This window comes from Haliotis rubra, unplaced genomic scaffold (assembly GCF_003918875.1).
Source record: "Haliotis rubra isolate DU_JTF1 unplaced genomic scaffold, ASM391887v1 Scf58, whole genome shotgun sequence".
NCBI lineage: Eukaryota > Metazoa > Mollusca > Gastropoda > Lepetellida > Haliotidae > Haliotis > Haliotis rubra.
Genome location: NW_025767279.1, coordinates 2,520,850 through 2,547,050, shown reverse-complemented (window position 1 = coordinate 2,547,050; position 26,201 = coordinate 2,520,850). Strand labels below are relative to the sequence as shown.

The following is a 26,201-nucleotide window of genomic DNA, read 5'->3' as shown; positions in this document are numbered from 1 at the left end:
AGTGGCGTTCTTTGAGCGTCCTAGGCGTCCTCTCTGCCTTCCGTCTGCCTCCCTCTGCCTTCTCTGTACCATCATATGCAAATAACGGCGTCCGTTCAGCGTTGCTTCTGCGTTCTCGCCGACCGTTGTGCCTTTCTTATGCATTCATTGGCGTTCGCTCTGCCTTCTCTCTGCGTTCTGTGGCGACTGTTTGGCAACCTGCATGCTCTAGTTATATACGTATCTGGCTACGACATTTTATCATTAGTTTCATACGAGCAGGCTAAATGAAATCATCGTATAATGACTTCAGTAAGCATGACTAATGAACTGCGTTTTCAAATAGCCTTTTTGCAAAGTCAACAAGCATTGTTTTTCAACCAGATAGCCATTGCCATCTTAAATAGAAGGATGAAAATTACGAAGAAGAAGAAGATTGAGAACCCTGTGGGTCCGCTCACGGTTGATGCAACAGAGACAGTTGCAATTCGGGGACTACAACCAACTAATGCAAGAACTGGGTCTTGCGTAACGTTGGATGCGTGAAAGTCTTTGACAGCTTGACTCCTGAGAGTTTCTAGGACTTCAGTCCTGCCCAACAACGAAGCACATGTGATACATGTGGTCTCATCTTAGGCAAGTGGGTTTGTTTAAACTTGCCTCTGTTCACCCAGCAGAAAATGGGTACCTGGTGGTATAGTTCTATCCCTAATGACTATCTCCTTCCGTGACCTTCCCAGCTATGACTATTGTATTAAATTGAATGTATTGTATTGTATTTAAAATTGGTATTGAAGACGACCCGTTTTCCATGCCGTGCATCTTCTGGCATTTGTCAATATGGAACAAAGCAGGCCAGTGATTGTATCAGAAAGTTTTACTACCATCTGAGAAATATTTGCATCCGACTCACCGAATCAATCACACCAGCTCTAATGAGATCGCTCATTCCACACAACATTGATTATTTTAAGAGGTTTCTTACTTGGGCCATGTTCGAAGTGGTCAAGTGTTAGAAACTATTGCCCGAGACACCCGGGTTCGATTTCCCACAAAGCGTGAAGTCACTCACCCACTCACTCACTCACTCACTCACTCACATATCATCAGAACATATACTGTACCTTGATTACAAAACATCCAGATTAATACTCCCCAGACACACGATAAACTTCACGATATTGTCATTGGCGCACCAAGGTTTTCACGCAAGATCCTGCGTACCCATGTGACCTGTGACCCAAGCCACTTTAAGAAGGTGTTGCTCTATCTCCTCGGGGTGTATTGTCAACAGTTTCTAATGATAAAACATTGATCAGATGAATTACCAAATATGGTATGACACAATAACATAACATTTCAAAACTTTATATGAAACTGGGTTACATTTTGTCCGTTAGTGAATCGCACCAGCCGAATAGATCGTGTCGACAATGATATGTTATCAGCAGGTCCTGTTGACACGAGGTCTAATCATTATCTGCTCGTCTGAACATGATTTGGGTGACTCAGTTACTATACATGACTGGCTTGCTATCTGAATCTTAGCTATGTGAATCATAGTTGCTATTAACCGATCATCTTTACAGGTGCGAAACATTTCAGTCTTATTTTTTTCAATATTACATCCAATTTCAGAAATACATATTTTGAGGTGAGGTGAAATTAGGTTTAACGTCGTGCTTGAGAATATTTCGCTCATATGACGACGTGCATGCGTGTGTATGTGTATGTGCGGCTGCTTGTACTAGCCCAGAGATAACATGCCGCAGTGAAGCATGAATACCCCACTCAGACACATTATACTGACTCCGAGCCGACCAGTCCTTGTTGTACCCAGTAATGCCGAGCGCCAGGCAGGGACCAACAAGTACCATATTTTAACGTATTTTGGTATGACGCGGTCGGGGATCGAACCCGCGACCTTCCGCTCTCCGGGCGACATATTTTGAAGGGGTAGCAAAGCTTTTCATAAAAGTGAAAATATATTTAATTCCAATATTCTTTCATTCATTGTACATAGATATTTGATAGTCTACACATTTTGTAACATTGAACACGTGATCTCCGGAACACATGGAGCACCATGTACCACAACCATGAGCTATCCATATATATTTAGATATTTCCTTTTCGGCTTAACCGTCGCCGTATAGCTGGAATATTGCTGAGAGCGGCGTAAAACTAAACTCACTCACTCACTTTTTGGCTTAAATGTAACGTTCTGCATGAACTCTTGATCTTATGGAGGCGGTATCTTCTTCTCAGCTTCCCTCCCATCATCTGACTCAAGCTTATCAGACTCAAGCTATCATCTGACTCAAGCTATCAGACTCAAGCTATCATCTTACTCAAGCTATTATCTGACTCAAGCTATTATCTGACTCAAGCTATCATCTGACTCAAGCTATCATCTGACTCAAGCTATCAGACTCAAGCTATCATCTGGCTCAAGCTATCATCTGACTCAAGCTATTATGTGACTCAAGCTATTATCTGACTCAAGCTATTATCTAAACTCAAGCTATTCATTTATCCTTATCATCCCGAACTGATTCATGCGTTTTCAAAACGGGGAGACAGGTTGGTTTTTGTTTAACGTCGCACCCAGCAATGTTGCAGCTATACGGTGGCGGTCTGTAAATAAGTGAGTCTGGACCACACAATCCAGTGATCATCAGCACGAGCATCGATCCACGTAATTATGATACGATGACATGTGTCAACCAAGTCAGCGAGTTTGAACACCCGATCCCGTTATTCGCTTCTTACGACAGGATCTTTAACGAGTTCTTTTCAGGTACTGGGATAAGTTACAAGGTGGAACATTATCTGATGGGAAGGCCAACATGTGGTTAACCTATATATCATATTCTTAAACTTCTGGAACAGTTGTCCATTTTAGTCATGGGTTACTAGGATCTGTAATGGGTTCCAGGAACAGCTGATAGGAATGGAATGTGTTGATGCTGTGAGAAGAATATTTTCATGCAACATAAAGGTCTAAAAACCTGTTTTCAGTACATAGTTATCCTCAAATACACTTCCATTGAAACACGTTAAATAAGAAATAGAAGTATCAGAATATATATTGTCATGCATATGTTAACAAAAGATATTATAATTCTGTTTCTCACCCTGGTCCTTAACGCCCAAACCAAACATCCTAACACGTTAAAGGCGGCTGTACATGTATGGAAAGATTATATGCCATGATGATTATGAAAATAGCTATACTGGGGAATACCTTTCTGCATCAGAGTTCGTTTGGAGTGATAACGTGGACGAAATCTTGTGTGTGAATACATTATGCTATCCACAAAAGTGCACAATTATTGCAACATCCATCAGCAGCAACAAATTCTCTTGCAAAGGCTAGTTGTGTCCTCCCTCGGTGGAATCTGCGCACGTGTAAATGAGAGGAACACTTGTTCAAGGGTTGTTTGGTGAACTGAATAGTCCTCGACAGAGAACTGCACCTTGGACTGTTCCATCACGGTGAAGATCTGCGCGAGACTGACAGAGTTGTAAGGAACTTGGAAGTGAACATAGCCCTGATGGTCGTCGAACACCTTGGTGTCAGGATAGGTTGATTTGATGAAGTTCACCAGAGATTCTGTTGAAGCAGGAGCTGTCTCCTCTGATACTTCGGGTTCGGTTTCAACTGTTTTCATCCTGGCTATCAGCGTGTAGCCCTGACCGAATTTGGTCTTCAAATGTTGTGGTGTTCCAAGACACACAAATCTTCCATTTACCATGATGGCAATTCTTGTACACAGAGCGTCGCATTCTTCCATGCTGAAAAGATCAGATTCTATGTATTGCTGCATGGCGATTTTCAAGGATTAGATATTTAAGTATAATCGTTAAAAGAAACAAAATGGGATACATGCAAATGGAAACTGGTATCGCAACACCCCATATTTTTCAAAGTTTCAGTATATTAACCATAGCAAAAGAACTTACCCAAACCTCGGTATAATTTACTATCTGGATACACTGACACAAGAGAATAACAAATTGGCAAATCTAAACGCAAAAACAACGAAAAACCGGAATAATTTGTTCTAAAAGCAAACAGGATGCCGTTGTACAAAGCGATCTTATCCCTAAGGTCATCGTAACTCCCATACCTTAATAAAGACTTAAGGTAGTCTTAGCGCTAAGGTGACGTAACTCCCATAACTTAACATAGACTTAAGGAAGTCTTAGCGCTAAGGTGACCGTAACTCCCATACCTTAATATAAACTTAAGGTAGTCTTAGCGCTAAGGTGACGTAACTCCTATAACTTACCATAGACTTAAGGTAGTCTTAGCGCTAAGGTGACCGTAACTCCCATGCCTTAACATAGACTTAAGGTAGTCTTAGCGCTAAGGTGACCGTAACTCCCATACCTTAATATAGACTTAAGGAAGTCTTAGCGCTAAGGTGACCGTAACTCCCATACCTTAACATAGACTTAAGGTAGTCTTAGCGCTAAGGTGACCGTAACTCCCATACCTTAATATAGACTTAAGGTAGTCTTAGCGCTAGGGTTGTGTTGTACAACAGCACCCAGGGCAACAAATTGATTCATTTTGTAGTGTTGATAAATGTGATCATATGACGTTAACAAGTGCGTTCATTCTCACGATTTTGGCATACAATCTTCACAAAATCAATACCCTAGCATAGTGTCAATATCAGGTGTAACTTCGCCAGTTGCAATAACATTCCCGACCCTCCTCTTCCACATTGACGTTGAATGCCGTTGCCCATTCTCATTTGTCTGATCGCTACCTGGTCAAGATTATAGAATGTGAGAGGCAACCCCACATCACCAATGAACCCCCGCCAAAAGACACTTGCTCTGGGATATTCCGTTGTGCATATGCAGCATTTCTGCGGCGCCAAAAACGAGCTCGGCCAGCAGTCACAAAGACAACAAAAATTGACTTTCGTCAGACCCTTCCACATGACCTCAAATTCCAATAATCTTTGTGCGTTTGGATTTTGACGAGGTCCCATAGTTGCTTATCAACAATACCATCAACCGATTTTCCAAGTCATCAAGTTGTGAGGACAGTTTACTGACACTTCATATTTGCTTAATGACGTGTAAACAAATCAAGTTGCACGTGATGCTCGCCTATGATCGGAAAGCAATGCATGGTGCGGCCGAATGGTCAAAGTAAACAAGCATAAATATTATATGAATATAAACGGCTGTATGGATGTTAAACATCATAGGTGTTGCGATACTTTTGTCCATGTGTATATATCAACTTAATTCTTACCTGTGAGACGTAAGCACGAGTGTCCTGCCGCACTCCCGGACCTGTGACAGGACGTTCCAGAGCTGCCTCCTGGCCTTGGGGTCCATCCCCGTGGACGGCTCATCCAGCATGATGAAGGCCGGGTCTCCAACCAGAGCGATGGCGGTGCTCAGTTTACGCTTGTTGCCACCACTGTAGTAATATTTAAAGTACATCCAGTAAGAAAGTACTACATACATGTACAAATTAAGATGTAATCAGAATAATGTTTTCGGCATTGCAACCATTTTTTATCCATAATTAATAGATGTCAATGCTCTTCACCTGTATTCGGATGTTGGTTTGTCTGAATATTGTCTGAGCATCATGATGTCCAGCAGGTTGTCACACACGCCTTTGATGCAGTTCTCCGGCACTCCCTTGAGTCTGGCGTACATGGTGAGAGTCTCTCGTCCGGTCATCTGGTCAATCAGGGCATCAAACTGGGGACAGTAGCCCATGTTCTCCTGCACCTGTGATCAAGTTGTGAAAGTAATAGTATAAGAAATCCACATAGAAGCGACGGCAGATCTTTGTGGAAAGAGCGTAATAGATTGACACAAACGTACTGACTGTCCTTGTCGGTCACTGCTTTCTGATGAATATTAGATGTGAATTTACCTTTTGGGATGTGATTCTTCATTTATGAGGTGCGTATGTTATCGTACTTGAATCGCTACTAGCACAGCACAGCTGCATGATCAAGTCACGATTATGTGTAAGGAAAATCCGACTCTTGCAAACAACAATATTGTTATAGGATATTTACACATACCCCATATTCATTTCGCTACTACCTGACAAAAAAATTTACCTTCTGGGTATGATTCTTGATGTCAAAGGACTGTAAGAAAACATTCCCACGCGTCAGCATCACATCTCCAGTAATCATTTTGAACGTTGTTGTTTTTCCTGCTCCGTTTTGTCCAAGGAGACCAAAACACTCCTTCTCTGGTATACCCACACTCAAATTATCAACAGCGACGAAGTTCCCGTAGCGTTTGTAAAGATCCTTCAGGACCAGTGCATCTGAGTTCTCGTCTCCAATGAGAAGCTGATCAATACGATGCCTTTCATTGAGAACATCCCCATCCTCTGGAACCTGTTGCATGGCGCTGAATGGTGGTGCACCAGGCAGTGGTTCTTCTGTTTCCTGTGGTCTGAAGGCGTACCAGATTCTCTGTGGCACCTGGTACTCAATGAACAGTGTCACAGACATGTACACCACAGACTGGAGCAGCATGAACACAATATAGCGTCCGACTCCAGGAGATTCCCAAGCCAGGAAGTTTTCAGTGAATGTATAACAGTAGAGCTTGCATGAATCTGCAAAATTCGATCAGAGATGTAATCTTGTGGCTGATAAAATGAGCATTAGTCGAATGTCGATATAAAGTAAAAAATCTATATCTGTTAATTAAACATGATGAACAATATCCATTACATATGGATCGTATATACGATGTTAGGATAAAAATAAACTAACTTTTGCAGCATGGATTTCCTTTTGTTGATGCACAAAGTGATGTATAGTTTTGCTGAGTGCATTTGTCCAGGTACAAATAATTGCTGTACATATCCATGTAGGATTTGCCAAAGTTGTAGTGAGGGAATATCAGTAGAAACACCCAGTCTGTGATATTAGCTTCCGCTTTCTTTCCCATCATAGTCAGCATGAATTCCGTCATAAGTGTTGCCAAACCTGTTTGGGAAAATTGAGAAAATAGAATGTAATAATAGAAATAAAACTCACAGATGTACAAGAACAATGTCTGCATTGTCTGGGTTAAAATATCTTCAGCATCATATTCTTAAATGTAAAGCCTTGTACTCATGATCTGTAGAGTTCGGACAAAGATCCTAAACATTTCTGGATATTGGTTTTGTTTATGTAAATGCCTATATTATGTTTACCTGTGATGATATTTAAGATGATGACGACAACCATCCCGGTAGGAGGCGACTTGAACATATATTGAAGTGCATACATGAATGGGAGAACTGCCAAACCATACACCAGCAGGACGAGGAACACGATGCCCAATCTCCCATCTTCGGTATATGCTGGAGACTGGAACCCAGCAAACACAATCAACAGCAAGAAGGATGGAATCAGGTAGTTGATGTAGTCCCAGGCCAGGTTGGACAACCAGAAGACAAACGGCCCAACTCCACTGACAGTCTGAAGATGTTTGGCGCCCACTTGTCTCTCCTTGATGAGGAAGTACACGAAAGATGAAGTTAGGAAGGCCATGCCGAAGATAAGACAAAAAGCCACAGAAAATCCGAGTGCAGATACAGACGAAAGGGTATTTTTCGATGTCCCTTTGTTGTCAAGGGGAAGTGGGTTGTTGATTGTGGTAATAGAATGATCCGGAGATGTAAAATATTTGAGGATTGCGTCCATCATGAATGACAAAGCTATGGGCTGGCTGTGGAAAGGTTGTTTATTAAATATGCCAATTGCTTCTTTGCTAGATTTGAACTGAGCTCCAATGATCATTTTCTTATTGTATCCTCCAATTCCAAGGTCTTCTGCTCTCGACAGAAAATAGCTTGTCATATTATATTTTGACAAATCTATCATCTCAGGTTTGTTTTGAGTCCCTTTAAACTGATCATGGTATGCTTGTGCAAATGCCTGTGGCAGAGGTTCAGGGCCGCCATGGTTTGGGCCATGAAGATATGGAACGTAGGTGCCTTTGAATGGTGCCAAATCAAGAGTTAATGGAACCTCGACAACTTCTCCAGGGTCTACCTTGCTGATAGCCAGGGCAGCAATGGTGAAAATAACCGGTAACAGAAGCTGGACAATGGTGATGGTCTTGTTCCTCCATGTGTGAAGAGCCTTCTTTACAAACATTCCTCTGAAGCGGGATAACTCCAGCAGTATCCCGCTGGTTTTTGTGAAGCCCTGATTGAATGCTGAAATTAATGATTGAATAATGGACATATGGGTAAATATTACATGTGTGTATGTATGTAAACCAATTTGTACGATGGAAACTGAGTGACACTTTCCACATAAATATTTGTGCAGTACCTGATTAGCTAGTTTAACTAACAAAGCCTCGATAGAAATGAAATATGTTCTACTTCTGTTGACAAATGGAGATGAAAGTGGCAATGACATACTTTGGAATGCTCTGCATAGTACATCTCATTTATGATAAGACCTGACAGTTCTTACTGCATAAACTGTTGTTTACCTAATATATTAGCTGCCCCCCTGTCTGTCAGTTCATAACTTCCATTGCTCCAGCCATTTGGTCCGTTAGATACCAGATTGTTCCTTGATCCTGTAGGGTAATCTCCATTCATATCTCCATCCTCGTCTTGTTCTTCCTCGTCTTGTTCTTCCTCGCCCGCCCTATCCAACATAAACCACATTCAATGTGCTTGTCTTACATTATCACATAGTGTTTGTGCAGAACGAGTGAGTGAGTATGTCTTTCACCGCTTTAGCGCTATACCTGGAATTTTACGGCAGGGAATACCGGATATCGGTTTCACATATTGTACCCATATGGGAATCGAACCTGGGCGTGACGACCGAAGGCTTTAACCAGTAGGATACCCAAACACCACTATCATTACATACATTTAACATTGTATGGTTCATTATTTACCGTTACTTTAAAAGTGATCGTAATTATAAACACATTTGTGAACTGATGCTCTATTGGTGACACAGTCTGCCTATATCTTCCCTGAATTCGATACATGATTCTAAAATAAATGACAACACTAACTTGAGAAACACTTCCTCCATCGTAGTTGCACTTGCACCAAAACTAGATATGCCAAGAGTCTCTCTCTGTGTTTCAATCTCCGTGAAGAGAGCAGCAAAGTTGGCTGACTGGTCATCAGGCAGCAGGTAGGAGAGTTCAGCATTGATCTCACTCTCCATCACTGCTGTAGGGACGTGCTGCTGGACAACTGCCGTCACTGATGCCACCTGACAGGTGGGTTGCTTCACCATCACCAGGTGGTAGCCAGCCCCTGGAAGATACAGAAACAGCCGGTGACTTAGAAGGCATATGAGGAGATACACAATTCACAAAATACACACGCGCATTCAAGACAAAATGGTACTTGAAATCGATTCAAACAACATCAGGTTTTACAAGTAGACAATGATCACTCTGTACGTAAAATTACGCAATCGTACCATAGAGTTTCTTCAGGAAGTATGACGTCCCACAGCACTTAACCACCCCTTCTGTCATGATGGCGATTCGGTCACCCAGAAGGTCAGCCTCGTCCATGAAGTGAGTGGTCAGCAACATGGTCCGGCCCTGCTTGTTCCTCTGAAGGATGTCCCATGTCTGTCTTCTGGCTGCAGGATCCATACCGGAAGTAGGCTCATCCAGGATAACGATCTGAACACAGACGAAAGATTCTCCTATACCCAGATCGTACTATTCTGCAGTATGTATAAAATGTTTTTAATGATATGATAAATGATATGGCTACATCAGTATACATAGTGTTCTTTATCACGCTTAAAGTATTTAAATAAGACTGCATTACTATACCTTTGATCCTCCAATCAAAGCAATGCCAACAGAAAGCTTCCTCTTCTGTCCTCCAGATAGATGCCGAGACTCGGTGTAGGTCTTCTGACTCAAACCAACTTCATTTATCATGCTGGTAACTGCAGATTGAACGTTCTTACTCGAGCAACCTTTCAACTACAAAAACAAAACATTGTATGTTGTTGTTTTTTGTGTGTGTGTGTGTTTTTGTTACTTTGCGCTTATACGCCATACTGGTTGTTGCAGGTTTTATCAATTTGAAAACCTTGTCTTTACCTTGTTTCTCCTACTCAGATATCCTTCAATTCCGATTTTAACCCTAACCACTTCTTATCATTTTAATTATTAATTTACAGGTCATTGTGTACATATATCACTAGACAAAACCAAACCAAACGATTTTGGTGTTAGTGTAAGAAACATATTTGCTATATCTTTTTTTATAATTGATGATTCTTATTTCCTGCTTCCCCTATTACAGAAAAGGCCGTAGAGCCCAAGGAACTCTAAGGTCCTTTGCAAGAAAAATTCATTGATAACAGGAAAAACAGGATTTTTTTCTAACAAAGCGCAAAACAACAACACCAGACACCACACCACAACACATTCACTCACCAATCACACTTACTAGCTTCAAATATTTACAGTAAGTTTAAGTTCAAGTTCATTCAGCCTATATTTTTCATTAGGGAACAAGAAGAAAGAATTCAGAAAAATCATTTACAATTTGCAAAATCATAATATAACATCCACTTTTTATAAAACTTATCTTGTTCACTTTTACTGAAGGATATATTCTTTTCAATAAAATACCTATCTTGTAAATAATGTCTAAAATGTTTAAAACTAAGAGTAGTTTTTAATACCTTAATTTATATATGAAGAATTTAGCTAACAACAATATTAAATCAAACACATCATCAGTATATACATTTCTTCTCATTCCAATCACAGTAAGTTGCAGGTCCAATTTATCATTCAATAATTCTAGAAAACATTTCCAAAAGGCTTACACATGTTCACAATACCAAAACAGAGGGGGATTGTTTCAACCTCACATTGACAAAAGGTACATAAGTTGCTTTCAGCTAATTTGATCTTAAATGAAAATGAATTAGTTGATAGAATACCATGTATAATCCTGAACTGACACCATTGAAGTTTAGTATCCCTTGTAGTCTGTAAAGGTTTTAGAAATATTTTCTCCCAATCAAGTTCAGCAAGCATACAATCCTCCCACTCATTCATGAATTTTAACATCAGATGCAGTCAAAACATACTATTAACACTTGGCTCCCCTCTTATCAGACATCAGTTTTCGATTAACTGTATTACCATCTAACTGCTCATAAGAAGTAGGTTTCATTATCTTTAACGTAGTTTGATAACTTTTAATGGCCATGATAAGACCATTACATATAATGGAGAAAATTTACGTCAAGTTCAAAAGTGTTCTGCAATTCCTCGAGAGTACGATATGTTCCGTCTGAATTGATAAAATCACGAATCTGACTAACACCTCTCTCTCAAACCAAGCATATTTGCTATATCTGATTTTATATACATTTAACAACGCCATGCCCTGATAACTCACTCAGCGGTCAAAGGAACACTAGACTTGCAATTGGTTTGTGCAGCGCAGTAGTGCAGTGGTAAGGCGTCTGCCTATCACGACGCTGAAGGCCATGGTTCGATCCCTGGTGGAGGTACCTAGGTTTGGGTCCCCGGGGTGGGCACATTTGTGTAGTATCCTTGGACAAGATACTTAGATCCACATTATCTCAGTTCGCCCAGTTGTAAAATGGGTACCCGTGAGGATATGCTGGCAATGCGAGTGTTTAGCTCATTGCGCCTAACAGGCAGCATGGCTATATGCTTCCCAGGGAGTTGAAAAAGTATCGGAAAATACGATAGTGTCCATGACCGGGGATAGTAATGTACGTAGCGCCGTGAGCAGGCAAAGTGCCTGGATATGAGCGCCATATAACCGGACTATTACTATTACTGTTGTGCAACATTGATGCAAAATTAGATTACTGTATTGGTGACAAACACAGGTATGTGTGTCCAAATAGGAAACTTCAACACAATATTATCTGAATTTTAGGGCTGGGACGGGTACTCGGGTACTAGAATCCGGGTCGGGTATAGCTGGAATCGAGTACTATTTCTAGGAGTCGAGTACCCGGAAAAGGAGAAGGGCACATAATAACTTGTCTTTTTCATCATTGACGTAACACACATTTGCATCATTGGTATTGTCCGATTAATGGAGGTCATTATTCACGACTGTATATATCTGAGCATGAGCAGTGAGGAGTCAAATAACTGTAACAGCTGTAACGAAAAGTCCCGTGTTTTAACGAGGAATGCATCTAACGGTGTTACTCTCTATATTTGTTAAATAGACGTTAATTAAATAGCCTACGTTCAGTTTCAGTATCTTATTGCCATCCTTTCAAGGTTTGTATAAAAATCTCCGTCAACTCGTGATTGAATATTCAGAAAGTTGACAAAAGCGCTTTATTCCTTACATTTCCGGGTACTTGATTCCGATTCGGGTACGTACATGCGGGTACTCGATTCCATTTATTCTTACCCGTCCCATCCCTACTGAAGTTCGGTTGGCCACAATATATATTAGTACTCAGGATTCTGATCATGTGGACCAATTTGTAAAAATGAAACTTACGCAGGCGAAAAACTCCAGATGTTCATGGACAGTCAAGCTGTCAAACAAGATGTTGTGTTGAGGACAAAGACCTAGACTCTGCCGAACACTCTGGATGTCGTTGTTGATGTCATAACCGTTCACAATGGCGGTGCCTCCAGATGCAGGGATGAAACCTTGCATACACAAATGTAATAGCGACTGTTTAAAGGATCATGACATGTGACTTCCAGTACAGTGTATTACTCCACACGATTGTCATGTAAGGTAATGGCGTAGCTTCCTTGTCACATTCGAGACTTTTCGCATTTATAGTTGGCGTCCCGCCAGACCGACAACTGTCACGAGGCAACTGTCCGACTCAAATAGTTCAGTTCACAGATGTCTATTATTTGAGCAATCACATGATTAAAAACTTTATATTTTACGAACCAGGTATTTGCGTAAAACCTTCGACTGCAAGCTTCATGATGTACAATTTCATTTATCTCGTAAAATACCGTACCCTGCGCTAGATAATATACTTACAATTGGTTATTGGCCACCACCGGTGGATCTGACTACCGTATTAGTATATCTGGTATAGGGGAAGTACGTTCACGAAAGATATAAATATTCATTTTAAAAGCATTGAATATATGTACCTGTGAGAACAGACATGGTTGTAGTTTTCCCAGCACCGTTGTGACCCAGGAGAACAGAGATCTGACCCTCGAACATGTTGAGACTCATCCCATCCACAGCTACCTTCTTCTTTGATCCGGAGCCGAAAACCTTCACGGCAAGAATACGGTTGGGTGTATTTTAAATTAGTTAGGTTTTTTAATTATACGTCAAAGATGGTTTCAAAAATGATTATTACCGAGGGACTTATTATCAATTATAATCTAAGATTTAACAATAGTTTATCGTAGACTAAAAGGACATATTTAAATGCAAGAACATAATCACAAGCACCATTGTTCGTACCTTTTTGAGATTTTGGATAGATATTCCAGTCTCCATAGCACTTGGTTCCTTCTCAAAGTGTCTTTCATCCAAGTTCTGATTACTTGAATAATAATCATGAATCTGCTTTGTGCCACACCAATAGGAGCCCTGGCAATACAAATGTTTGAGCATTTCTGAATGTGAATAAGAGTGAGCCCCAAAAATTACTACAAACAAAACATTGTAATTAAAGAAGTCCATATAGCATAATTATATATTCATTTCCGATTACGAATCATGCTTGCCTAACAAGGAGGGGGGTGGGGTAGCCTAGTGGTTAAAGCGTTCGCTCCTCGCGCCGAAGGCCCGGGTTCGATTCCCCACGTGGGTAAAATGTGTGGTGCCCATTTCTGGTGTCCTCCGCCGTAATATTGCTGGAATATTGCTAAAAGCTGCGTAAAACTAAACTCTCTCACTCACTAACAAGGAATGTAAAACGTTTGATAGACTTTCATTATGATATTAGACTTTCATTATGATATACATAAAAAAGATGCATAAATGTGACTCCATGATGAACATAATAGTTTCAACTGTACAGTTTTACGAGCTTGCGTTGAAGTTTTTCAGTAAGGCTAGATGACTCAAGTACTTACAGTGAAGGGAAAGTAGAATGGTTTCGGTACACCGAACTCCCCTGGCCAGACATTGTCCAGATACCAGGTAATGAGAAGGTGGATTGCCGTGTCGCCTAGCAACATCAACATGGCGTCCAGCAGGGAGAAGTTGTCATCCACAGTAGCGGGCTCGTGGAAATTTGACCACTGCACACCTGAGCCTACACAATGTGAAGAATATACATCATATATTGCTATCTTACGTGAAACTGGTCGGCATTATATGTTTGTTCAAAGCCGGAAACGAGCTGCTGGTTAACAGGTATTAAAAATGTTTTATGTTTTCGCGGTTTTTCATATATATGGAATTATCAAAGTGTTTGTGATGCTAGAATTTTTATGCATCAGTTTAATGAAAGATTATAAGATGTTAGTGCACAAGACTTGTTTTCTAAATTGTCGTCATCAAAGTACTTAGAGTGAGTGAGTTAATATTTAACGTCACATCGGCAATATCTCAGCCATATTGTGACGAGTAAATACTTAGAGCATTACTCAAATGTGAAATCCTTACTTAACGTTGAACGACATATTATATTTTTAGAAGATAAATCTTTAAGACGTGATTTTGTAAATTAAAAATATATTTCCACAATTTCAAAGTTTATATGTTACGGAAGAAAAAAGTAGATTTTCAAAATAGCATTTGTAATTACTGCAGTAAGGGTCTCGTTCAGACCGAAGATCATGTTTTCTTTTTATGTGAATATTATAATGACTTAAGTTTTCATTATATTACACAACTCACAAATGTATTCCACGGCCAGTTAACTTTGCCAAATATACTCAATTGCCAAAATGAAACTGTTATATACAAAAACTGTTTATGTCAAGAAAATCGTGACTAAAATGTTATTCTTAATTTCATTGTAACATGGCCTACATTAACGAATAAAGTATGTTTGTCTGTCTGAATAAACATCATTACAACTTATTCAAATATGTAAAACACACGTGTGCCGCATATACAGTTTTTTCAGATGTAATATTTTGGGCTGCACATTGGGCAAACAACAAACATTTTAGAAACACTGGAATTGTGTTAATGCATTTGTAGCATTCAGTACGATGACAAGAAGGGAACAAGATTGAGCGATTTTAAAAGTTTAAAATTAACACTTGAAAATTAGAAGTGATAAATACCAATGTTTTATCCAAAGGTTTTGAATCCATGTCAAGCTGTATTTGTCTCTAGCATGCAGGTTTAGAATTATAATCTTTAGGATGCAGGAAACCTACCAGCTCCTTCATAGAGTGATATGACATTTGCACCAAACGCCATTCCCACGTTGAAGAGGAGACAGGAAGCCAACTTAGCTGGCCTCGACATGCTTTGGTATATGATAGCTAGGTAGAAGTACGGACAGTAGGACAGGAAGAACACGATCCCGCTGATAGCTGCTCCAATGTTTGCTGTAACGTACAAAGTCTTGCAACGATAAATAATTACACTACAATCCCTGACATGCTACTTATCTTGGCAAGGGGCGAAAGAAGCCAAGAGAAAAAAGAAGAAGAAATCGTATAAAAATGGGAAATAATTATTGCCATGCTTGAGAAATATATGCTTAACGAAGAGTCAATTGTAAGATTCCGACTATATCATTAAATTGTGGGGATATGGGGTAGCCTAGTGGTTACAGCGTTCGCTCGTCACGCCGAAGACCCGGGTTCGATTCCGCCATTGGGCACAATGTGTGAAGCCCATTTCTGGTGTCCTCGCGTCAAAAATTAATCTGTCATCAACCTTAACCACCAATAGCATGACGTCATACATTTCCGAAGATACAAATGAAGTTCCCTTCAGTTTAGTGACATCGACAGATGTATGCCTCCCTTCATGATATTTATAAGTTTTATGGATTCAGTTTGACAATTATTCCTTCTACCATCATATATAGACCAATATGCCCTTCCACTTGCTTAATGAGCGATTGTACAGAACATATATTGTTCTTTAAGTTAAACAGAATAACGAGTTGAGGATGGTAGGTCAGGGATATGACAATACCGTATTTCAATAGTTCATGTTTACCTCTTTGAGTGAAGACGCTGATCATGAAGCAGTAGGAGATGATGGAGACGCCGTAACAGAGGAGGAACACAAAGAACAGGGAGGGATCAGATTTGGCCAGAGCTGCCCCATTTCCACTTGCGTTAACTCCACACAGCAAAGCATACAGCACCATTGATATTACCACATATATTAAGCTGGTCAGGAACCAAGATGTCCAGTGAGCTGCAGCGCTCAGACCCATCAGCTTCATGGATTCCTGGGGAGTAAGAAATAGACGTGGCCATGGCTGATCTTACAAAGAACAGTACCCTTAAGGTTAAAATGGTTAAGTTTGAATCCGCACATGTACAATGTATGAGTTCTCATATCGATATGCCTTTCATTGACTTTAAATAGGGCTTCCCTACATCGTTCCCTGTATCCCTGAAGTAAAACAAAGGCTGGTATCCGAGTTCGAAATTAACGTCCTTAGGCTCAAAGCCGAGTGAAAACCACTCGGACCCACAGCTTTTGTTTTCTGCAGGTCTTTATGGCCGACAGCTTTTTCACCCCCAATAACTAAGAGTGTTATTGCCATATTAAAATATAGGGCCTACACCTTGATCAGGACCCGCAAATTGGGTCCGAAGGGCCTGCAGCTTTTCGGGGTTAAGGGCAAACACTGACTGGTATAAATCATGTTTATAACGACATCCAGTCCAGTTGATTAACTCACACACTAATTGGTGGGGTAGCCAAGTGGTTAAAGCCTTCGCTCGTCACGCCGAAGATCCGGTTAAATACCCCACATGTGTATAATGCGTGAAGCCCGTTTCTGGTGTACCCAGCAGTGATATTGCTGGAATATTGCTAAAAGCGGCTTACTCACTCACTCACTAATACCAGTTAGATTGTGGGACATTTGTTTTACATGACATTGCCGTCTTGGAAAACAGTGATAACATTTGATAATTGTGGTAACATTTGATAATTGTGGCAACATTTGATAACTATGGTAATATTGATAACTGTGGTAACATTTGATATCCGTGGTAACATTGATAACAGTGGTGCCATTTGATAAGCGTGGTAACATTTGGTAACATTTGATAACCGTGGTAACATCTGATAACTGTGGTAACATTTAATAACTGTGGTAACATTTAATAACCGTGCAACATTTAATAACCTTGGTAACATGTGATAACTATGGTAACATTTGATAACTGTGGTAATATTTGGTAACCGTGGTAACATTTAATAACCGTGGTAACATGTGATAACTATGGTAATATTGATAACTGAGGTAACATTTGATAACTATGGTAACATGTGATAACTATGGTAAAATGTAATAACTGTGGTAACATCTGATAACTCTGGTAACATTTGATACCGTGGTAACATTTGATAACTATGGTAACATGTGATAACTATGGTAACATTTATTAACTGTGGTAGCATTTCATAACTATGGTAACGTTTGATACTTGCGGTAAGTTTACCCAAAAGTCTGAAGACTTACTTTCAGTTTTCTCTCCTTCTCATAAACGACTCCCTTTGTTGTCTGGATGGCCATAAGGATGAAGCCCAACATTAGAGAAACAGGGAACATGTACTGTAGCAGCATATTCATGGTGTCAACGATGTAGGGTGGATATGGCATTGGAAGCATTTGGACCTTCAGGTCTTGAAGTATAGCGGATGAGTTCGGAGAGAAATGTTTGATGATGGCTTCATATAGCAAGCGTTGGAGACCTAAAAACTGGCCATAATCTGAAATGGATATACAATGTACATGAATTGTCATGCAGGTGTGTTTATGGGCATGTGGAAGCTAACATATAACTTTCACAAATTCATATCAGACAGAGCTCTTCATAGAAACCGGACCGTCATACCGGACCGACTCCGTGGTCACTGTACCTAAGGTGATGCTGTTAACGCACGTTACCAGCATTCCAACATGGCGGCAGGTAAGATCGCTTGGCGATTATTCCCCTCGAATTAGCAGTCTTCCACGTGTATACAATCAACATTATTTAGCACACTGATAAACTTTGATGGTGGAAATACAGTGAATGCACTGAATTTGCGTATTAATGCCTATGTGTTGAAGAATAAGCATTTTAAAAATCGCTCGAGGATGTTGGTAACTCAAAGTCTGGATGTCGGTAACGTGCAATGAATGATGCTGGTAACGCATACTGTCTTGCTTTAATCGGTAAACAGAAATTGTCGAGTTATGTATAAATACAAAGGAGATACAAATATCAGTTGTTATGTTTTACACAGATGTGTACTGCTGCTACATTAACAGTATGAGTGACTTTTTCTGTGCACCGGAGAGTTGTTGTGGCGTTTCATTGAACTTGAATGGATTAGATGTGTGTGCCCCATTGTCCATTACGCTAAGAGCTTTTTCTCTGTCCCTCCTCAATTCGGACATTTGACATGTTCATTCCGTTGCAATATTGACGTTTAAAGTACATTTTACAGCGTGCATTTATTGGGTAGGGTTGAATATATACAGCTATATAGTCTGTCAACCTAACTTTAGGGACTGCATATTTTGCACTTGCAGGTGTCTGTCACCTGTCAGACATCAATTGAACCCATGCTTAGATTGAATGGATCAAAACAATCGGGAAAAATAAAGATAGTTATAAGGGTAACGTTTTTAATAGGCCATCATCGTGATATTGATAATAGGTTCCTGAGGTCACGGACAAACATGAGGGTACATGTAAACACTTTTACACTGAAACGAATAACAAAAAAAATATTGCCAAAATATGCAGTCCCTTAAGTTATGTTGGTAACGCGTGCGTTACTAGCATCACCTTAGGTACAGTGGTGGTGTAGTGGGTATCACGGTTTCGATCCCGGTCGCGTCATGCCAAAAGACGTTGTTGGTCCCTGCCTGGCGCTCGGCAATAATGGGTACAACAAGGACTGGTCGGCTCGGAGTCTGTATAATGTATCTGAGTGGGGTATTCATGCTTAACTGTTGCATGGTTTCTCAGTGAGCGAGCACTATAAAACCAGCTTCAGTCTGGGCTAGTACAAGCAGTCACACCTACACGTGCATGCACATCGTCATATGAGCGAAATATTCTTAAGTGCGATGTTAAACCCCATTTCACCTCACCCCACCTCACATGTCATACCGTACTGTCCTTTGCTGACAGCTTTTTAAAAAACTATAAATATAGTTATTTTCAATACATGACTTTTTGTCGTCACGATATAGCTGAAACATCCCCATTGTGGCGTAATATCGTAACTCATTCACTTACTCACATATCACACCAATGACCACTTCCCAAGAAACCTCTCTACAGTGATTTATGTCATCAAACGAAATATTAAACTGTTTGCCTAGGGTTTGTAGAAGTCGGTAATATCAGTAAATGCAAGATATTATATTGACAACTTGTTTATTCTATTATGGTGCTTAGTTTCGTAATACATGCAAATCTTTACACGTACTTGACGGTTTAAGGACCTATACCGAAACGTCAGAATCGAATAAAGACAGTGTAATCCATAAAACATCTTGCCTTTACCGGATCAGATTATTGCAAGAACAGCTTATAATCTGGGAAAGGATTAGCATGCAATAACAATACTACTGTAATTGTATTTACCAATATTGCATTGATATAGCAATAAAATTGCCCTTGTCTGTCACCACTACTTTAGATAGATGTCAAATCGAGTGCGTGAGTGAATAATGTATAACGCCTTCAGCAGTTTGCCATCTGTTGGACAGTCTACCATCGTACCTTAATGTCTCTTGGATACAGCTGGGCTATTGGACTACTGCTGACTTCCGCCATTATTGCCATGGCTGTCTGTCGTTAACCATGTATGGAAGCGTATTACTGCCACAATCCAAAGCAATGTTATGCTCAACGCAGAGGATACTTTCACCTACGTCGAAGATACGCCCACGATACTTATATTGACGTACCGTATTTCCTCCAATAATCGCCGGACCTCTAATAAGCGCCGGGTTTCTAATAAGCGCCGGGGATAAAGCAGCGGTTTAAGAAACTAGCGCCGGGCCTCTAATAAGCCTTGGGTACGTCTTTTTTATAAAATGTATTCTCCCTTGATCCAAAAATAGATTTGTTGAGGAGTGGTCCCTAACTTTGACGTAATCCTCACTAACAATTAATTACGGTACATTCAGTAAGCGCAATAAGCGCCGGGTCTCCAATAAGTGCCGGGTCTGCAAGTCCGTTGAAAAAACGGGTGCTTATTAGAAGAAATACAGTACATGATATCTTCGCCTGTGCGTGCGTGCGTGCGTGCGTGCGTGCGTGCGTGCGTGAGTGTATGTGTATATAACCTATATCCAAGATGGGTCGCAAATTCACAAGACAGTATCAAGGTCTGAGTAACAATTAGCGCGATGATGGCATACGTTTTCTTCTACGTACAAAAAAAATGATGGCATCTTCTACATAGATGTAAGTATAATCTACTTTGATGATGATACTCGTTTAGACTGTGACACTTATACGTTAGTACAAACATGGTATTTTTGTAATAACACAGTGCAAAGTTGTCGTGTCGTGAAATGGCTTATGACTGAGCTAAATGTGCGCTATGCATAACTATACTCACAGAAAAAAGTTAAGCACCACCCCGATTTTCACTATTAAAGTATTTAATAGTTCATATAATGATCCATATAATACGTAAATATTGAATATTGAGGTTGTCCATAACTTTTTTTGTTGAGGTTGAGTATATAAAAAAGCTTCATTGACAACAGCTGTGTACTTCAGGGGTGGAAATAACTTTAAAATTGCTAGTGTACTCCGGTACAGTGGCACATGTAAAATCACTTGCCCTGATAATTTTCCCACTATACCGGCCGTTTTCTTGTTGATTTTTTAAATAAACAACATAATTTATATTGGAAAGTCAACTGGACACCGGTACAGTGTGATATACAAATTTGCTTGCCCGACAGAAAAAAACACTGGACTCGGGCGTCGGGCAATAGGTTATTTCCACCCCTGTACTTGGTTGTAGCTGGTATTGTTGTAACCTATGCATATTGTAATAATACGGGGCAACAAACGGGAGTGGACCAGACTCGTTCACTGGTGACAGCTGGAATACTGTTAAAGGCGGCGTTAAACAACAAGCAAACATCAAGCGTACCTGGATCGGAAGACTGTCTTGGTCCTGCTGTAGCGACGAAGGGTGTGGTCTCAGTGGTGTGCCAGCCATCATATTTGTCACCTTTGGGACGAATTGCACAGCGCAACTTCTTGGGCAGGACCGTGTCTGCCATTGCAACGTTTTCAAATTCGACAGCAAAGGCGACTTGTTCAGCATTGGATTTGAAGTAGTCCAGCATATCCTTCCTCGATGTAAATCCTATTGACGTAGGTATGTCTGTAGAAATGGTGGAAATGTATTACTCGATTGACAACAACTACTTGATTGCATTTCTTTGACCATCTTAACACACTCTGTTTGGTTCAAATAAAAAAAAACATTCACAAGATTACCAAGGAAAAATACCATGTCACACTATTTTTGCCTTTGAGTATATTTTCAGGATAATATGGTTATCCTTTTATGCGATAAATAAGCGACCCTCCTTTAATTCATATTTGATGAATGTATAGTGAACTATAAGACAGCAAACTTTATAAATTATAAGATGTTTAATGTTCATTAACGAATACGGGTTTTTTTTACCCGACACTCACACAAAGTTCACAAACTGTTAGTGTTATTTGTCTGACCCTGCACAACTGTATTCCTGCCATGCCACAGCGGTACGTGAAGGCCTAAGTTGTCAAGTGACAGATTGAACAGAATATCCACTAACACGATAGCGTGTTTACTGAATGATTGGACTTCGCCTGACGGATGTGTTCAAGTGCACAGATTCGAGTTTCTCAAATATGTCGTAATGATTTCGTAAGTGACTATGATTCTAAGCCTTATAATGCCCCTATTCCACACAGACCACGAATTCTTATATAGTCGTAGTCAGTTTCTGCAATTCTTGAGTAATCGGGAATTCGTGGCAAAGGTTTTGATCTGTTCAAAAATTTGGCCATGAACTCCCGATTCCAACAGGTTAATTCGTTACAAATTCGTAGTGCATTCTTAGGCATCGTAACTGAATCATAATCGATTTGGGGGCATTCTAGGTATTCTTAAATCATTCGTGGATTCCTCAATTCATGGTTTAACCACAATCGGCTACGAATCTGTCACGAATCCCACAAATACACGCCGAAGCAGGTACGAAGCAATTAAGATCTGTCTACGAATCACCTACGACTGCCGGCAAATTGGGCACATAAGAAGTTTAACACTGGCTTCAGGTCATCAGCTGCTGACGATTGTATCACGACATCCACGAATCAGCAAGATGCCAAGAAGATCTGCAGGGAAGGGCAAGGGGAGAAGAAAGAGAAGCAGGGAATAGAGCAAAAATGAGTTAGTGAGTTTAGTTTTACGCCGCACTCAGCAAAACGGCAGCCACCCCACTCCCACCCACCCACCCCTCAAGTCGTCAATTCGTGGCGATTCGTGGTCTGATGGAATAGGGTCAAAATGCAATATTAATAACACGGAGAGCACTCAGACTTCGCACAGTCAGTGTGTCATCAGCACGTTTATATACTAATGGAATAAAGTAACCGTGCATACCATAAAAAGCATAAAACAAAGGTTACAAAAACAACCCTAAATAAACTTTAGCAAAGTGCTTTGCATTAACAATTTGATGTCATGTATCGCGTGTGGCACGTGCACTTTGTGCATAATGAAACTACTCACTTTTGCATGTTTTTTGACACCTGAAATTCACACACCTGATATTGAAAATTTAAGAACAACTGATTATTCTCTAGCCTCTGAATGTTGTGGAAAACATGTTAATTTCAACCCAAACTGCGCGTACGGCTTACAGAACATCAGCATCTCTGTGTCGTGGGTATGCTGGAGACTGAAATAGCCCAAAATGAAGTGTCCTGACATTTTGGTGTCGAAACACGATCTCTTCTCTAGGGAGACGTTTTCAACATAATGGGAGCACGAGATATTTGCCGTAACCGGGCATCACGTCAGCAAGACAACCACATTCCACTGACCCATCCAAGGAATCGATTCAAAACTGCCAGTTTGACTGCCCAGACCATTTCTAGATTACATCCTATCAGGACTGTACGGAAGCGATTGAGGAAGCACAACATGGGGGCCCCGATGGCCTGCAACACGTCCAACTTTGCTTAAACGTCACCGAGGTGACAGGCATGTCTTACCTGGTTCAGACAGCATCTATGGTACAGGAGACAAGATTGGTATGGTTTTATTCACTGACGAATCGGGAATTCATCTGGACAGTTCAGATTGCAGGAGAAGGGTATGGTGACGCGTGCGTTGTTCAATGTCGACAGTGTGGTTGCAGAAGCGTTATGATATGGATTGAAACGCATCTCATGGTCGGACACAATTTGACATTGTCAGTAACAACCTGGCAGGTCTGCGATACAGGTATGAGATCATTGGGCTTCATATGAAGCCGTTCATTTAAGGACAGAGACGTAAAGCAAGAGCACACACGTCCACATGTCGATCGTGTCGTCCTGACAGCAGAACATTCCGTTACTCCACTGGCCAGCTGTTTCGGGACCGACGCCCCTATCGACCACGGAACCGAACCGACTATGGAGCACAACATCCGGCACTGACGGCCTGCTTGGGATGAATTGGAACGACGTTTACGTCAAGCCTGGAATCAGCCATTGACGTTGGCTGAATTGGGTTCACACAAGCGTTGGGTTTAGACATGGAACATGCCCAGGCTTTCTTCAGTAGCTCAGTGTCGTCTATGCGTCGTCGCTGTCGTCGTTGCATCAACGCCAGTGGTGGACACACAAATACAATACTGAATTTTGTAACTGGCTTTTGACCACATCTCTTCAAGGGCGTGTCACAATGCCAAGTGTCAAATCATACAGATTTCGATATAACCCTGTCACCACTTAAACAGTAATTAAAAACACCACAAATCAAGGTACTATCTTTTTTTCATTAAAAATGGCATAACATCAAATAATGCACAGTTACTTTACTCCAGTAGTAAAAGTTCCTTTGCTTCAAATGCTCAATAACACCCGGAAATTGGCCAACACATGATGTTTATGTCCTACATATCATGTTTTATTAATCACCAGTAAGTCCCCATGGACCCTAGTATGGTGATCTACGTTCAGTTGTTGGCAATCTATAGCCTGTTTTTTATATTATTTGGTCCCAATAGTAAAACTAGTTTTAACTTTCCACGCTAGTTTTACTTCTTATTGTGATATTCTGGTTGTTTTACTGTATTTTGACGACAGGTTTTTATAATATACACATATTCCATTTCAATGTCAAATATGTTCTCGTCACGATATGGCTGAAATATTGCCGATGTGACGGTAAATATTAACTCACTCACTCACTCACTTTATTAATCACCATGATAAGTATTCTGTTATCAGTAGTATATGTGATCCCAGGAGCACGATATCTTGGCAATATAGAATATAAACTTACCTGAATATTGATTATGTGTGAAGGTTTCGTTAACACTTGCAAACAGTCCAGTGATAAGTGTATTGTTCGGTGTGAACAGAACCTGCCTTTCACCAAAGGATGTAAATAGCCGGGTCACGGGTTTGAGTCCATATATGTTTGCTTGTGCCTGACTGACTGGTACCAAGAATCTCATGCTGAAAAATATCACTCCAAACATCAGCGGTAAAAGAATTTCAAAGACTGTCACGGCAATCTTTTTACGTTGTAGAAGGTAATTCTTCCACATAAGCAGCCGGAGCTGCCGAAAGAAGGCAGCCATGTTGAAACTGTTCAGTCGTCCCACTGTCCACTTTACGATAGACGTCGCTAAATAAATGCCGGAATCGTGAATGTGACGTTACAGTCAACCCCCACAATCTCACCACCTTACATTGTTGACACGGCACGCCTGGATCACGCCACGAGATTACGACATCACATACGAGCTCAGAACCATCTGACTAATAAGACGGTGCTCTTGATACATACGCTGAATGTATTGTAAACAAGATTTTACAAAAGAACATCTCGCAGGTGACAGTCAAGTTGTGTTCAGTGCGAGTTTCGTTTTTGTTTCTTCGGTGACACCTGCCTAGTGTATATACAGCCGCGTGACCTGATTTCTGTGATATCAATTAAGAGATAAAGCAAAGACCACATTCCATGGATTGTTCGTTCCACTAGTTGTCTCCCTTTGCGTGGTGTATGACATCAGAGTTACGTTTTCAACACGCTTCAGCTTAACTAGTCATGATAAGCTATCTCATCTAATATCTCATATCTAATGTCATTAATTACAACGCCCGCAAGTGGACATCAACCTGGATGTTTATGCTATTACTCATAATTCAGTGATTCAAGTTATATTTGGGATTAAACATCATGTGACAAATTTCTAGATTATAGTGTATTTTCATGTCTCATGCTTGCTTCGACTACACACCCGTTTTGTACGGATATATCGTCAGCAGTTTTGTGTCGCGATCGTTTAGTTGAGAGTCAAAATCGGGTTCCAATCGACTTGCAGAAATAACAATAAAGAATTGGTAGGTGTCATGAGTGGTGATCGAAAAGCCAATCATCCATGATTATGTTTTAATGGATTGCATGCGATGGTAGCGTAGCGATCGGCAAAGCAGGCGGGCAGAGTGCACCGAAGTGTCCGGCCTTGTCATAATGTATTATACTGTGAGGTATTTCGAGTCGGGGTTCATCTCAAAAACAATATTTTTTAAATCTTTAATCCTCGTAAAGACAAGAGGGCCTGTGCTTCAGAGGTCATATCACATCTTTGATTTGATTTTCTTTGCACGTATTGCACAATCCTGACTCATTGACGGTTAGTTTCATTCGCCCACTTCCAGCGACCCACCCTCTTGTGATCACGCTCGGTTTCAAAGTTAAGCCTTCTCTATCTGTTATCTTGTCATAGCTTCTCGCCGTGTTGAACGCCCTGAGACTTACCGCGCCCCTGATGGCAACGACCTCGGCGTTATTGGTACACCAC

At 40.6% G+C, this 26,201-nt stretch overlaps 1 protein-coding gene across 1 annotated transcript; it reads right to left on the bottom strand.

Moving 5' to 3' along the window:
* Positions 1-1,953: 1,953 nt before the first annotated feature.
* Positions 1,954-25,279, bottom strand: LOC124254661 (phospholipid-transporting ATPase ABCA3-like). Its single transcript, XM_046688505.1, has 19 exons — positions 24,674-25,279; positions 21,269-21,505; positions 17,613-17,863; positions 16,127-16,364; positions 15,331-15,504; positions 14,071-14,252; positions 13,454-13,582; positions 13,129-13,258; positions 12,506-12,660; positions 9,814-9,969; positions 9,447-9,657; positions 9,028-9,277; positions 8,485-8,645; positions 7,190-8,200; positions 6,762-6,977; positions 6,090-6,601; positions 5,561-5,748; positions 5,258-5,428; positions 1,954-3,777 (listed from the first exon to the last, which is right to left on the bottom strand). The coding sequence occupies exons 1-19, from the start codon at positions 24,972-24,974 to the stop codon at positions 3,327-3,329; spliced, it is 5,124 nt and encodes a 1,707-aa protein (XP_046544461.1). The 5' UTR covers positions 24,975-25,279; the 3' UTR covers positions 1,954-3,326.
* Between the last annotated feature and the right edge of the window lie 922 nt (positions 25,280-26,201).

Excerpts from the sequence above, each read along its gene's own strand:
- LOC124254661 (XM_046688505.1), bottom strand. The coding sequence starts at position 24,974 with ATGGCTGCCTTCTTTCGGCAGCTCCGGCTGCTTATGTGGAAGAATTAC. Across the intron at positions 12,661-13,128 it reads AACCATGTCTGTTCTCACAG|GTTTCATCCCTGCATCTGGA; the intron begins GTACATATATTC and ends TGTGTATGCAAG. Across the intron at positions 8,201-8,484 it reads GGGGGCAGCTAATATATTAG|CATTCAATCAGGGCTTCACA; the intron begins GTAAACAACAGT and ends CATTAATTTCAG.